General features: G+C 55.4%; 1 protein-coding gene across 1 annotated transcript; it reads left to right on the top strand.

Annotated features, from left to right (window-relative positions):
* The first annotated feature begins 3,012 nt into the window (after positions 1-3,012).
* Positions 3,013-8,035, top strand: ATP6V1G1 (ATPase H+ transporting V1 subunit G1). Its single transcript, XM_054174381.1, has 3 exons — positions 3,013-3,167; positions 5,862-5,962; positions 7,634-8,035. The coding sequence occupies exons 1-3, from the start codon at positions 3,086-3,088 to the stop codon at positions 7,805-7,807; spliced, it is 357 nt and encodes a 118-aa protein (XP_054030356.1). The 5' UTR covers positions 3,013-3,085; the 3' UTR covers positions 7,808-8,035.
* The last annotated feature ends 6,024 nt before the right edge of the window (positions 8,036-14,059 follow it).

The raw sequence follows: 14,059 nt of genomic DNA, 5'->3' as shown, positions 1-14,059 counted from the left end.
GAGAGTTTAATTTACCGGTGGCTTTTGTGGAGGTCTGAGGTGACAGGAGGGCAAGGGGCTCCTCAGATCCAGTGCCAGATGAGGCAACTTCGATTTGGGGGCCAGTTCTCTTGTCAAACAGCTTGGATCTGGCCCAGCTGAGCCCCCCCCCCCACCTCTTGAAGCGTGGCATATTTTGAATTGCCCCTGCACACTCTGTCCTGTCCTTTCTGTGCTCACTGATAACCAGCACAGCACTAAGCTGCATCCCCTTGGCCAAAAGTATCCCTCTCCTGGGTAGCTCATTCATGACATGGAGGTCTTTGTAGGTGGTCCAAGAGGGTTTCCAGTGGGTGGGATTTCTGGGATTTGAGAAGCAGAGCCAGCAGGGCCAGGGAGGTGATCCTGCCCCTCTACTCCACTCAGGCAAGACCCCACCTTGAGCTCTGTGTCCAGTTCTGGAGCCTCTGTTCCAGGAAGGATCTGGAGGTGCTGGAAGGTGTCCAGAGAAGGGCCACGAGGATGAGCAGAGGGCTGGAGCTGCTCTGCTGTGAGGACAGACTGAGGGAGGTGGGGTTGTGCAGTCTGGAGAGGAGAAGGCTCTGAGGAGACCTAATTGTGGTCTTCCAGTATCTGAAGGGGGCTACAAGAAAGCTGGGGAGGGACTTTTGAGGGTGTCAGGGAGGGATAGGACGGGGGAGGATGGAGCAAAACTAGAAGTGGGGAGATTGAGATTGGATGTTAGGAAGAAGTTGTTCCCCCTGAGGGTGGTGAGAGCCTGGCACAGGTTGCCCAGGGAAGGTGGTGGAAGCCTCCTGCCTGGAGGTGTTTGCAGCCAGGCTGGAGGTGGCTGTGAGCAGCCTGCTGTAGTGTGAGGTGTCCCTGGCCATGGCAGGGGGGTTGGAACTGGCTGAGCCTTGAGGTCCCTTCCAACCCTGACAATTCTTTGATTCCATGAAACCTGCCCCAGCTGTGGCTCAAGATCAGATCTGCTGCACTTCCCTCTGCCAGCACAGTTCTGTGTCCCGTGGGAGCAGCCAGTACTGTGGTGGGAACCTGCTTGTCCCTTTGCACCCAGCTCCTGCTCCCTGCACAAGAAGCGCTGGGTCCCAGCTTTGCTTCAGACCCAGATTCATGCCCACAGCTCTTCATCTTCCCCTTTAACTTTCTTTCACTGAAGCAAATGTACCACTCCACAGGCAGGCCTGCTAAGCCCATTTAGTGACTCGCTGGGCCCAGCTGAAGGTCACCCTGCCAAACACTCACAGTTCCTCTCCAGCACTATAAATATGCATTTGATTCATGGCGGGGGACGGCGAGCGCGTCCCCGCAGCCCCTCAGCCCTCCCTGCAGGGATGTGACTCACTCCCGTGGCTCTGCTGCTTCGTCAGAGCAATATTATTTGGCAATAATTGTAATTTATTCTCTGAAAGTGTCAGGGGAACTGTGTCCAGGGCTTTAAATCCTTCCCGGGATGCGATGGCTGAGGGTTGGGCCGGAGTGAGGCTGGAACGAGGTAGGGCTGGGGGTGAAGTGGCTGTGTAGAGCCCCTGGCAAATCATGGAATAGTTTGGATTGGAGGCTCATCTAATCCAGCTCCCCTACAATAAGCAGGGACATCTGCAGCTAGAGCCCCAAACAGCCTGACCTGAAACGATGCCAGGGATGGGGCATCTCCCACCTCGCTGGGCAACCTGGGACAGGGTCTCACCACCCTCAGTGCCAAATAATTCCTCCTTCATTGTAGTTCAAATCTCCCTCTTTTAGTCTCAAACCATCACCCCTTTGCCTGTCACAACAGCCTTGCTCAAAAGTCTGTCCCCAGCTTTCTGCTCAGCCCTTCAAGCACTGCAAGGCCACCAGAAGGTCTCCCTGGAGCCTTCTCTCCTCCAGGCTGCACAGCCCCAACTCTCTCAGCCTGGCCTCACAGCAGAGGGCTTCCAGCCCTCCTAGCATTGTTGTGGCCTCCTCTGGCCCTGCTCCAACAGGTCCCTGGCTGTGCTGTGCTGAGGACTCCAGAGCTGCCCCAGCACTGCAGGTGGGGTCTCAGCAGAGCACAACAGAGGGGCAGAATCCCCTCCCTGCCCCTGCTGCCCACACTGCTAGAGATCAGCCCAAGAGAGGGCTGACCCTGGGCTGCCTCATGTCCACTTTGCAGTAACCAATGCAGGTTGCTGTCAGCACCAGACTCCCTCCATGTGAAGCTCGGTCCCAGCTACGTGGGATGTGGGGTTTCACTCCTGAACCTGTTGTCACTGGGTGTTTAGTAAACTAAATGAAGCAGATCTAGACAAGATAGAAGGATGAAATCTTTTACACTGAGGGTGCTGAGACCCTGTCCCAGGCTGTCCAGGGAACTGGTAGCTGCCCTATCCCTGGAACTGTTCTGGGTGAGGTTGGAGCTCTGAGCAGCCTGCTTTATCATGGAATCATAGAATTGTCAGGGTTGGAAGGGACCTCAAGGATCAGCCAGTTCCATGGGCAGGGACACCTCACACTACATCAGGTTGCTCACAGTCACATCCAACCTGGCCTTCAAAACCTCCAGAGATGAGGCATCCACCACCTCCCTGGGCAACCTGTGCCAGTCCCTCACCACCCTCATGGGGAAGAACTTCTTCCCAACATCCAATCTCAATCTAGTTTTGTTCCATTCCCCCCAGCCCTATCCCTCCCTGACACCCTCCCCAGCTTTCCTGTATCCCCCCTTCAGATACTGGAAGGCCACAACAAGGTCTCCTGGGAGCCTTCTCCTCTCCAGACTGCTTTAGCCGCAGATGCCCCCGCTGACTGCGGAGGGGTTTGGACCTCCTGACCTTTAAAGTTCCCTTTCAACCCAAACCACTCTATTATCCCACACCCCACGGGTTAAAAACCACCTCCACGCTCGGAACCCTGCCGGCGGGGGCGGGGCCGGGCCGGCGGGGGCGGGGCCGGGCCGGCGGGGGCGGGGCCGGGCTGGGGGAGGCGGAGCCAGGCCGGCGGGGGCGGAGCCAGGCCGGCGGAAGCGGGGCCAGGCCGGCGGGGGCGGGGCCGAGGCGGGGCCTACCCTGACGCGGTGACGCTGCCGGCGCTGAGGGGAAGGCAACCGGTAGAAGGCTCCGCCATGGCGAGCCAGTCGCAGGGCATCCAGCAGCTGCTGCAGGCCGAGAAACGGGCGGCAGAGAAGGTGGCCGAGGCTCGAAAACGTGAGTATAGGGCGGCCGCGGCGGGCTTAGGCCTTGCCGGGCACCCCGGACGACCCCCGGTAGGGGGGTCGTCCGGGGTGCCCGGCAAGGCCTAAGCCCGCCGCGGCCGCCTCGAAGGGGGAAGGCCTCTGGGTAGGGGTAAGCGATGGTGAGTGGAGAGGCTTGAAGAGCTTTTTGGAGGAGGACAGCGGTGTCCTGCGTGTGGCACACCGTCAAACCCGCGGCCTTCAGGGCCTGTCCTCCCTTCAAGCCGGGAGGAGAGAAGGGGGTGGGGTGGGGGGGTGGGGGTTGTGCTTCTTGCATCTCTCCTGCTTGTAATTTGTTTTTCTGCTGGATGAAAACAGAGGGTTAGGTATTTTGCTGAGTGGAGAGCTAGCTGTTGTGGGGCTGAGGGAGATGAGGGAAATTCTGGTGACAGAGATCCCCTCCCCCACTACCTCCCCCCCCCCAGTGAAGAATTGCTTCTCGTTCAAGCATGATTTTAGAATAGAATTAACCAGGTTGGAAAAGACCTCAGAGATCATCAAGTCCAACCTATCACCCAACACCATCTGATCAACTCAACCATGGCACCAAGCATCCCATCCAGTCTCTTCCTAAACACTTCCAGGGATGGGGACTCCACCACCTCCCTGGCCAGCACATTCCCATGGCCAATCTCTCTTGCTGGGAAGAACTTCTTCCTATCACCCAGCCTAAACCTCCCCTGGCACAGCTTGAGACTGTGTCCTCTTGTTCTGGTGCTGCTTGCCTGGGAGAAGAGACCAACCCCCACCTGGCTACAACCTCCCTTCAGGTAGTTGCAGAGAACAAGAAGTTCTCCCCTGAGCCTCCTCTTCTGCAGGCTAAGCAACCCCAGCTCCCTCAGCCTCTCCTCCCAGGGCTGTGCTCCAGACCCCTCCCCAGCTTTGTTGCCCTTCTCTGGACACCTTCCAGCATCTCAACATCTTTCCTAACCTGAGGGGCCCAGAACTGGACACAGGACTCCAGGTGTGGCCTGAGCAGTGCTGAGCACAGGGCACAATGACTTCCCTGCTCCTGCTGGCCACACTCTTCCTAATGCAGGCCAGGATGCCATTGGCCTTCTTGGCCCCCTGGGCACACTGCAGGCTCATGTTCAGCCTACTGTCACCCAGTACCCCCAGCTCCCTCTCTGCTTGGCTGCTCTCAGCCACTCTGCCCCCAGCCTGTAGCACTGCCTGGGGTTGCTGTGGCCAGTGTGCAGAACCTGGCACTTGGATGTGTTCACTCTCATGCCCTTGGCCTCTGCCCAGCCTGGCAAGGTCCCTCTGCAGAGCTCGCCTACCCTCTAACAGATCAATTCCTGCCCCAAGCTTGCTGTCACCTGCAAATTTACTGATGATGGCCTCAAAGCCCTCATCCAGATCATTAATAAAGCTATTGAAGAGCCTGGGGCCCAGCACTGATCCTTGGGGCACACCACTAGTGATAGGGCAGCTTCATTTAAAGAAATCAAAGTGTCTTGCAGCTCTGCCCTGTGACTGCCATGGGCATGGGATGATTGTATCTTGCTGTGATGGCAGGAAAAACGTGCTGGAAAGTCCCAGAGGGGAAGCTGATGCAGCTTGTGGGTTGCACAAGTGGCCTGAGGCAAAACTGGAGAGAGTTCTTTCTGCTGTCCTCTTTGGCATCACTCAAGGATCCTGCACACTGATAGGAGCAAGGCCAGGCCTATGGGTTGCCTAATGCATTAACTGGCCTAGAGGATCATAATGAAGGCTGGGAGAGGGCTCTGAGGGAGAGGGAGGGAGAGGAAGGCTTGGAGAGGGCTCTGAGGGAGAGGGAGGGAGAGGAAGGCTGGGGAGGGGCTCTAAGGGAGAGGAAGGCTTGGAGAGGGCTCTGAGGGAGAGGGAGGGAGAGGAAGGCTGGGGAGGGGCTCTAAGGGAGAGGAAGGCTTGGAGAGGGCTCTGAGAGAGAGGGAGGGCGAGGAAGGCTGGGGAAGGGCTCTGAGAGGGAGGGAGGGCGAGGAAGGCTGGGGAAGGGCTCTGAGAGGGAGGGAGGGTGAGGAAGGCTGGGGAAGGGCTCTGAGAGGGAGGGAGGGCGAGGAAGGCTGGGGAAGGGCTCTGAGAGGGAGGGAGGGCGAGGAAGGCTGGGGAAGGGCTCAGGGAGGGCGAGGAAGGCTGGGGAAGGGCTCTGAGAGGGAGGGAGGGCGAGGAAGGCTGGGGAAGGGCTCAGGGAGGGCGAGGAAGGCTGGGGAAGGGCTCTGAGAGGGAGGGAGAGCGAAGAAGGCTGGGGAAGGGCTCTGAGAGAGAGGGAGGGCGAAGAAGGCTGGGGAAGGGCTCAGGGAGGGCGAGGAAGGCTGGGGAAGGGCTCTGAGAGGGAGGGAGGGCGAGGAAGGCTGGGGAAGGGCTCTAAGATCAAGCCCAACCATCAATCCAACACCATTATGGCCACTAAACCCTGTGCTGAAGGGCCCTGTCTCCATGGTTTCTGGTCTCTCACTGCTGGAAGCCCGTTGCAGGGTGAGCATGGTGATGGCTTGGTGGCCCAGGGGGCAGCCTCAGGCTCCTTGAGGCTGGCCAGCACCGCAGAGCCGCTCGGGGGCCCGGCTGGGGTCGCCTGTGGCAGGAGCAAACGCTGTGGTGGCTGTTGTGGGTCAAGCAGCTGGAGAGCCTGGGGGGACCATGCTCCTGCTGCTTTCTCTGTTTGATTGTGCTGTTCTTTTGGGAACAGGGAAGAACCGGAGGCTGAAGCAGGCCAAGGAAGAGGCCCAGGCGGAGATCGAGCAGTACCGCCTGCAGAGGGAGAAGGAGTTCAAAGCCAAGGAGGCAGCGGTTGGTTTGCTACAGCATTCTCTTCCCTCCCCAGCCCCTCAGCCTGCTGCTTTTCCTAGAGCCTTCTCTCCCCTCCCCAGCCTTCTGTCTGTTGGTTCCTAGAGCCTTCTCTCCCCTCCCCAGCCTTCTGTCTGTTGGTTCCTAGAGCCTTCTCTCCCCTCCCCAGCCTTCTGTCTGTTGGTTCCTAGAGCCTTCTCTCCCCTCCCCAGCCTTCTGTCTGTTGGTTCCTAGAGCCTTCTCTCCCCTCCCCAGCCTTCTGTCTGTTGGTTCCTAGAGCCTTCTCTCCCCTCCCCAGCCTTCTGTTTGTTGGTTGGTTCCTAGAGCCTTCTCTTCCCTTCCCAGCCTTCTGTTGGTTCCTAGAGCCTTCTCTTCCCTCCCCAGCCCCTCAGCCTTGTGCTGGGGCTTCCTTGCCCTGAGAGGGGCCCTGGGGCTAGAGCATGCTGCTGGAGCAGTACTTCCCTAGCTGCCTGCCCCTGAGGCACAGCCACGTGGCAGTGAATCAGAGCATGCTGTACTGCATCTCCACAGCCAGAGCTATTGACTGGCAGGGAACTAGCCTAATGAGCTCATGTAGTGGCTGGTGCCCTGATGGGTGGCAGCCTCCCAGAACCTGCTGTGTGCAGCAGTGTCAAAGAAAGACCAAACTCATTCCCCCTGTGGCAGGTTGGTGTCTATGATGCTGATGTGGTAGAGACCACTGGCCTTGTGGGATCATAGAATCAATAAGGTTGGAAAAGCCCTCAGAGATCATCAAGTCCAAGCTGTCACCCAACACCTCCTGACAACTCAACCATGGCTCCAAGTGCCACATCCAGTCCCCTCCTGAACACCTCCAGGGATGGGGACTCCACCACCTCCCTGGGTAACTCTGGGCTGGTGGGAGATGTCTCTGCCCATGGCAGGGGGATCAGAACTAGATGATTTTGAAGGTCCCTCTGAACCCAAACCATTCTATGAATCTAGGATGCCAACACTATTCTGGATGTATGTTTTTTAAGTGCACTTCTTCAGCACAGAGGAATGGTGGAGGTGTGTAGGGAAGCAGTCCAGAAGAACAAAACACAGAGCCAGCTGCAGCCTTGTCTTTGCCAAACCACCTCTCACCTGAGCTTTCCTCCTTCCTTTGCTGCTCAAATGTGTCCAGAGAAGGGCAACAAAGCTGGGGAGGGGTCTGGAGCACAGCCCTGTGAGGAGAGGCTGAGGGAGCTGGGGTTGCTTAGCCTGCAGAAGAGGAGGCTCAGGGGAGACCTTCTTGCTCTCTACAACTACCTGAAAGGTGGTTGTAGCCAGGAAGGGGTTGGTCTCTTTTCTCTAGCAAGCAGCACCAGAACAAGAGGACACAGTCTCAAGCTGTGCCAGGGGAAGTTTAGGCTGGAGGTGAGGAGAAAGTTCTTCCCAGAGAGAGTTGTTAGCCATTGGAATGTGCTGCCCAGGGAGGTGGTGGAGTCCCCATCCCTGAAGGTGTTCAAGAGGACGTGGTACTTGGTGCCCTGGTCTAGTCATGAGGTGTTGGGTGACAGGTTGGACTTGATGATCTTTGAGGTCTCTTCCAACCTTGGTGATTCTGTGACACTTGGTGCCATGGCTGAGTTGTCAGGAGGTGCTGGGTGATAGGTTGGACTCGATGATTGCTGAGGTCTTTTCCAATCTGGTTAATTCTATTCTCTTCAGGCACTTGGATCTCATGGCAGCTGCACCACTGAGGTGGAGAAGGAGACCCAGGAGAAGATGAGTGTGATCCAGCAGAACTTCCAGAGGAACCGTGAGGTGGTGCTGTCCCAGCTGCTGTCGCTGGTGTGCGACATCAAGCCCGAGATCCACGTCAACTACCGCATCAACGGCTAGCGGGGGCGGCAGGCGCTGACCCCCCGCGCCTCAGGTGGCATGTGCAGCTCCCAGCCATACCCTCCCTACTCCTCTTGTACATGTGTTCAGTTACTTCAGTGAGTTGTAGGTCATCAGTGTCTCGGCAGAGCTCCTCTCTCTTGACGCGGGTTCACAGCTGACCGGTGGCCCTGGCTCAGATCTGTGCTGTGTGTATTCCCCTGGGCACACTGCTGCTCTCCTTGCCCCTGGGTGTTCAGGGAGAGGCTTGCCCCTGTGAGGTAGGAAGGGGGGAGAGTTGCTGGCCAGGTTGAGAGGGAGAGCCTCTGTGCTGGGTTATGCCCATCCTGAAGCAGGGCTCTGACAGCCCTCCCCCAAGGCTGGGGTTCCCCAGCACAGCCTGTGGCAGTAATGGGCCTGTGTATCTGTGTTCATGACCAAAATGCATTCTTCAGTGTGGTGTTAACCTTTGTACAGGGGTTAAACCTCCTCAGAATTCTTCTCTGGCTGTACAGTGCTGGCTGATGCTTTCCAGGTGCTTGAGTTCCTCTGTATTGAATTCTCTCTGTATGTTCTGCTGTTAGCTTGAGTTACAAGTCTGGCACTGTGACACTTGAAAGTAAAACACTTCTTTAACTCCAGTCTTTGATCAGTCTTCTTCTTCATAGGATCAGAGAGTGGTTTGAGTTGGAAAACACCTGGAAAATCATCTAGCTCCAACTCTCCTGCCATTGGGAGGGACACCTCCCACCACCCCAGGTTGTTCAAAGCTGCATCCAGCCTGGCCTTGAACACCTTCAGGGAGGGGGCATCCACAGCCTCCCTGGGCAACCTGTTCCAGTGTCTCACCACCCTCACTGTCAAGAACTTCTTCCTAATCTCCAGTCTCAATCTCCCCTCTTCTGGTTCAAAGCCATTGCCTCTCATCCTGTCACTATAAGCCTTTGTCAGAAGTCCCTCCCCAACTTTCTTGTAGCCCCCTTCAGTTACTGGAAGGCTGTGTATAAGGTCTCCTTTGAGCCTTCTCCAGGCTGAACAGCCCTAGCTCTCAGCCTGTCCCCACAGGGGAGGTGCTTCAGCCCTCTGATGATCTTTGTGGCCTCCTCTTGACCTGCTCGAGGAGTTTCATGGCCTTTTTGTGCTGGAGGCACCACAGCTGACTGCAGTGTTGGAGGCACCACAGCTGACTGCAGTGTTGGAGGCACCACAGCTGACTGCAGTACTGCAGGTGGGGGTCTCGTGAGAGCAGACCAGAGGGGCAGAATCACCTCTCTGGTGCTGCTCACACTTCTTGTTCCTGCTAACTTGTTCTGAGAGTGTTGGCAGGTCTCACTGTGTTGCTTGAGACTTTCTCTTCAGAGTGCAGGCTCCCAAGTATTGCTCCAGAGTGAGAGCTGCAGCAAATGTCTGAAGGTCGCAGCAGGTGAGTTAAAAACCCATTACCCAGCTCCTCCTCTTGGCTCCAGTCTGGTGCTTTACCTGCCAGATCATTTCAAAGCCCTTCAGAACAAATGTTCCTCTGACCATTAGGGGCAACAGAACGTTGCCAGTTCACTAGAATAGTTTGATAGCCAAGTGCTGTGCAGTATTTACCCTTTAGTCAAGCACTGGTCACTGCTTGGTTGTACCAAGGTCATGCTGTATCCTGCAGCATCCTGCTGCCCCCAGGAACTGGGAGACAAAAGCTGTTGGGGGTGTCTGGGCATTGTTTTCACACTCTCCAAGCTGAAGCATCCAGGAATGTATCAAGAGGTTTCATGTTTCAGTGGTTTCCTCTTCCTCCTCTCACCAGCAGGTTATTAAAGCATAGAATCAATAAGGTTGGAAGACCTCAAGGATCATCCAGTCCAACCTGTCACCCATAGATTCCTTTAGGAGGGAAATGACCTTTAAGAACCTCAGATCCAACTCAACCAGCACTGGGAGGTCACCATTAAACCAGGTCCCTCAGTACCACATTTACAGGGCTTTGACATCCCTCCAGGGATGGGGACTCCACCACTGTCCTGGGCAGCCTGTTCCAGGGCTTGACAACTCTGTCAGGGAGAAAACTGTTCCTCATGTCCAACCTAAAGCTCACTTGGAACAACTTCAGGCTGTTTCCTCTTGTCCTATCACTTTTTCCTTGGGAGAAGAGACCAACCCCCACCTGGCTCCCCTCTCCTTCCAGGGAGCTGTAGAGAGCAATGAGGTCTCTCCTCAGCCTCCTTTTCTCCACTCCCAGTTCCCTCAGCTGCTCCTCCCCAGCCCTGTTCTCCAGACCCTTCCCCAGCTTGGTTGCCCTCCTCTGGGCCTACTCCAGCCCTCAATGCCCTTCTTGGAGTGAGGAGCCCAGAACTGACCCCAATACTCAAGTTGTGGCCTTACCAGTGCCAAATACAGGAAGACCATCCCTGCCCTGGTATTGCTGGCCACACTGTTCTTGGTCCAGGCCAGGATGCTGGTGGCCTTCTTGCCCACCTGGGCACAAGCTGGCTCTTGTTTAGCTGGCTGCCAACCAGCAGCCCCAGATCCTTCCTCTAATGGGCAGTTTCCTGTAGCATTCATGAGGCTGTTGTGGCCCAAGTGCAGGCTGCAGCGCTTGGCCTTGTTGAGCCTCACAGAGCTGGTCTTGGCTGAGGTACCTGATTAAACCTGAGAGTGGAGATCTGCTCAGGTTTGACAGGAGAGACCACAGGGGTACTGTTCCTCCTAACATCTCCCATTTCCACAGGCATGAAAAGCCTCTCAGAACTCTGGGGTGTGGGCTGGGAGGGAGGAAAGCAGCTTGGATGAAAGCCTTGATGGAGGGCTGAAAGTCTGCCTGCACTCACAGAGGGTGATGAAAGAGGAGGCTGCCCTGGTGTCACCTGTTGTAATCTTTTTGTGATGATGTAGCTCTGAAATGATCAGTTCAGGAGACTAAAACAGGTTGTGGGAACTGAAACAAAAGCCTCCTGCAAAGTCAAGTGTGCCAGGCTGGGGGAAGAGCCAGGTCAGCACAAGGAGAGCAGGATCACAGCAGTTGTGATTGGTCTGCCCTGCTGATTGGAGAGGTGCTGTGGCCTCATGGAAGGTGGCAGCCACGCTAATTCAGGGCTGTCCTTTGGAGATGAAATGCTTTATCCCCCTTGAGAACAGGTGCTCAGCCTCCAGCAGGATGCTCCTCAGCAAAGCCCTGCTAGCTCCAGGCTGTAATTAGCAAGTTCCTCCTGTTTGCTGCTCGGTGAAAGCAGCGAACTGCTGCTCTGTCCAGGAAAAGCAGAGTGTGGCCCACTTGCTTGTGCTGCTTCTGAAGTTTCCCTTGCTTAATGGGGACTTTCTCTCCTTGCCCTCTAGAACAGTAAGAGGCAGGAGAAGAGGAAAAACCCTTCCCTCCTCATTTCCTCTTGGCAAAAAGGTGGTGTGAAGGTGCTCCCTGTGGAACAAAGCTTTCTGTAATGTTTCCCTGCTGAGAGTTCCCAGGCTGAGGACTTTGCACAGGAGTGTTTCCAGGTGCTGCTCTCCAGCAAGGCTGGCTTTGGGGGCAGTGTACAGGCTTGGGTTTAGGTTGAGAATCTCTCATCTTGCACTCTGATGATCTAGGAAAAGACTTAACTGCTACCTTCCTGCCTGAGCCAGGCCAAAACTGGAGAGAAGGAAGAAATTTTTGCCCCTGAGGGTGGTGAGACCCTGGCCCAGGGTTGCCCAGAGAGGTGGGAGATCATAGAATCAAAAAGGTTGGAAAAGACTTCAGAGATTATCAAGTCCAACCTATCACCCAACACCTCCTGACTAACTAAACCATGGCTCCAAGTGCCACATCCAGTCCCCTCTTGAACACCTCCAGGGATGGGGACTCCACCACATCCCTCAGCAGCACATTCCAATGGCCAATCTCTGGGAAGAACTTTCTCCTCACCTCCAGCCTAAACCTCTCCTGGCACAGCTTGAGACTGTGTCCTCTTGTTCTGCTGCTGGGTGCCTGGGAGAAGAGACCAACCCCCTCCTGGCTACAACCTCCCTTCAGGGAGTGGGAGAGGGCAATGAGGTCTCCCCTGAGCCTCCTCTTCTGCAGGCTAAGCAACCCCAGCTCCCTCAGCCTCTCCTCCCAGGGCTGTGCTCCAGACCCCTCCCCAGCTTTGTTGCCCTTCTCTGGACACCTTCAAGTGTCACAATATCCTTCTTAAATTGAGGAGCCCAGAACTGGACACAGGGACTCAAGGTGTGGCCTAAGCAGTGCTGAGATCCCTGGAACCATTCCAGATCAGCTTGTGGGGGGTTCTGAGCAACCTGCTCTGGGTGCAGATGCCTCTGCTAACTGGAGAAGGGTTGGACTAGGGGACCTTCAAAGGTTCCTTCCCACCTAAAGTCTTGCACCTAAAGTCATGCTCATTGACAACAGTTTGTACTTGATCTGTGTGGAGCTCCTTTTCAGACTTCAGCTGAGTGTTTCCAGAGCTGATGCTTTTCTCTTTCCAAATGCCATTGAGAAGGCATCAGCTGCAGGAGCAGCAGATGGGCTAATGGCTTATTGACACCAGAATGAGAGTGTCACCTGGACATACAATTAGGACACATGTTTGTCCTGCTTGAAGCCAGGGTTCAATTTTGAAGGCATGTCTGTGCTCACAGAGCTGGCTCCTCAGCTTGGTCTGAAGGTCAGTGTCTCCTCCCTGCTGCCTCTTTGAGGCAGGAGTCAGAGAGCAGGCACAGCTCAGAGCCCACTGGGAGGGGAGGCAGAGGGGAAATCAAAGCCCCTGTTCCAGCTCAGGTTCACCACCTCTGCTCTAATGGCAGTGTCTCACCACTCTCATTGTAACAAACCTCTTCCTTGCACCTGCTCTAAATCTCCCTCTTTTAGTCTCAAACCATCACCTCTTGTCATAGTGTCATAGAATCAGGCAGGGTTGGAAGGGACCACAAGGATCATCTAGTTCCAACCCCCCTGCCATGGGCAGGGACACCCCACACTAGATCAGGCTGGCCAGAGCCTCATCCAGCCTGGGCTTAAACACCTCCAGAGACAGGGCCCCAGCCACCTCCCTGGACAACCCATTCCAGGGCTTCACCACTCTCATGGGGAAGAACTTCCTCCCCACCTCCAGCCTGAATCTCCCCACCTCCAGCTTCATTCCATTCCCCCTAGTCCTTGTCCTGGCACCTCAGGGCATTGTTTTCACACTCCTCAAGCTGAAGCATCCAGGAATGTATCAAGAGGATTCATGTTTCAGTGGTTTCTTCTTCCTCCTCTCACCAGCAGAATATTAAGGCACAGAATCAGTAAGGTTGGAAGAGACCTCAAGGATCATCAAGTCCAACCTGTCACCCAGAGATTCCTTTAGGAGGGAAATGACCTTTAAGAACATCAGATCCAACTGATCTTTTGAGCAGGGGCTCAAAGGTCTGTCCCCAGCTCTCTGCTCATCCTCTTGAAGCACTGAGAGGCCATCAGGTCTCCCTGGAGCCTTCTCCAGGTTGAACAAGTCCAGCTCTCAGCCTGGCCTCACAGCAGAGGGTTTCCAGCCCTGCCAGCATTGCTGTGGCCTCCTCTGGCCCTGCTCCAGCAGGTCCCTGGCTGTGCTGAGGGCTCCAGAGCTGCCCCAGCACTGCAGGGGGGGATGTCTCAGCAGAGGGACTGAATCCCTTCCCTCCACTTGCTGCTCATACTCCTGGCAGCCCAGGCTGTGACTGACCCCAGCAGGCTTCAAAGTATTGCAAGAAAAGACTCTGAAGAATCCTCAAAGCTCAAAGAGAGTTCCCCCCCAGCTCATCCTGTGTCATCTTTCTTTGAGGAGGAAAGGAGAAAGCACTAATTTCCTCCAGAAAACATTGTCTCTGGGCCTGGCACAGGGGTGGAAAATAAATAGGTCTTAAATTCCATTTGGCTGTCTCAACATAATCTAATAAAGCAACTTCTGGATCAATAGCTGCAGCATTATCCAAAGCACACAGTGAGCTCTGCCCTCCTGTAATTGGAGATGCAAGAAAGAGGCTTTTGCATTACCATAATAAAAAGAAGAATACTTTAAATCTGAACAGGAAAAAGGTAGAAATGGGAAGGGAGGGAGGGAGGGGGAGAGGAGCCACAACCCCACAGCACCCAAGAAGCACACTTGATGCCTTCAGCAGGTGTCATTTTGCATTTGAAACCTGCAATTTAGGGGGAGTGTGACATCAAGATTTGGTATCTGTCAGTCTGTCAGCTCTGCTGAGCTGTTTGACAAAAGATACTCCCCAAAAACCAAGCCCCAGAGGCTGTGGAGAGAAGGCTGTGTGTGCAGGGTGGGAATCATGGAATTGTCAGGGTTGGAA

This window comes from Dryobates pubescens, chromosome 29 (assembly GCF_014839835.1).
Source record: "Dryobates pubescens isolate bDryPub1 chromosome 29, bDryPub1.pri, whole genome shotgun sequence".
Taxonomy (NCBI): domain Eukaryota; kingdom Metazoa; phylum Chordata; class Aves; order Piciformes; family Picidae; genus Dryobates; species Dryobates pubescens.
The sequence above is the reverse complement of the archived record's forward strand: the minus strand, read 5'-3'. Positions and strand labels throughout refer to the sequence as shown.

What these genes read in the sequence shown, in the direction of transcription:
- ATP6V1G1 (XM_054174381.1), top strand. Translation starts at nt 3,086, where the DNA reads ATGGCGAGCCAGTCGCAGGGCATCCAGCAGCTGCTGCAGGCCGAGAAA. An exon ending in GGTGGCCGAGGCTCGAAAAC is followed by an intron (nt 3,168 to 5,861) that starts GTGAGTATAGGG and finishes TTTTGGGAACAG; the next exon opens with GGAAGAACCGGAGGCTGAAG. An exon ending in TCAAAGCCAAGGAGGCAGCG is followed by an intron (nt 5,963 to 7,633) that starts GTTGGTTTGCTA and finishes TATTCTCTTCAG; the next exon opens with GCACTTGGATCTCATGGCAG.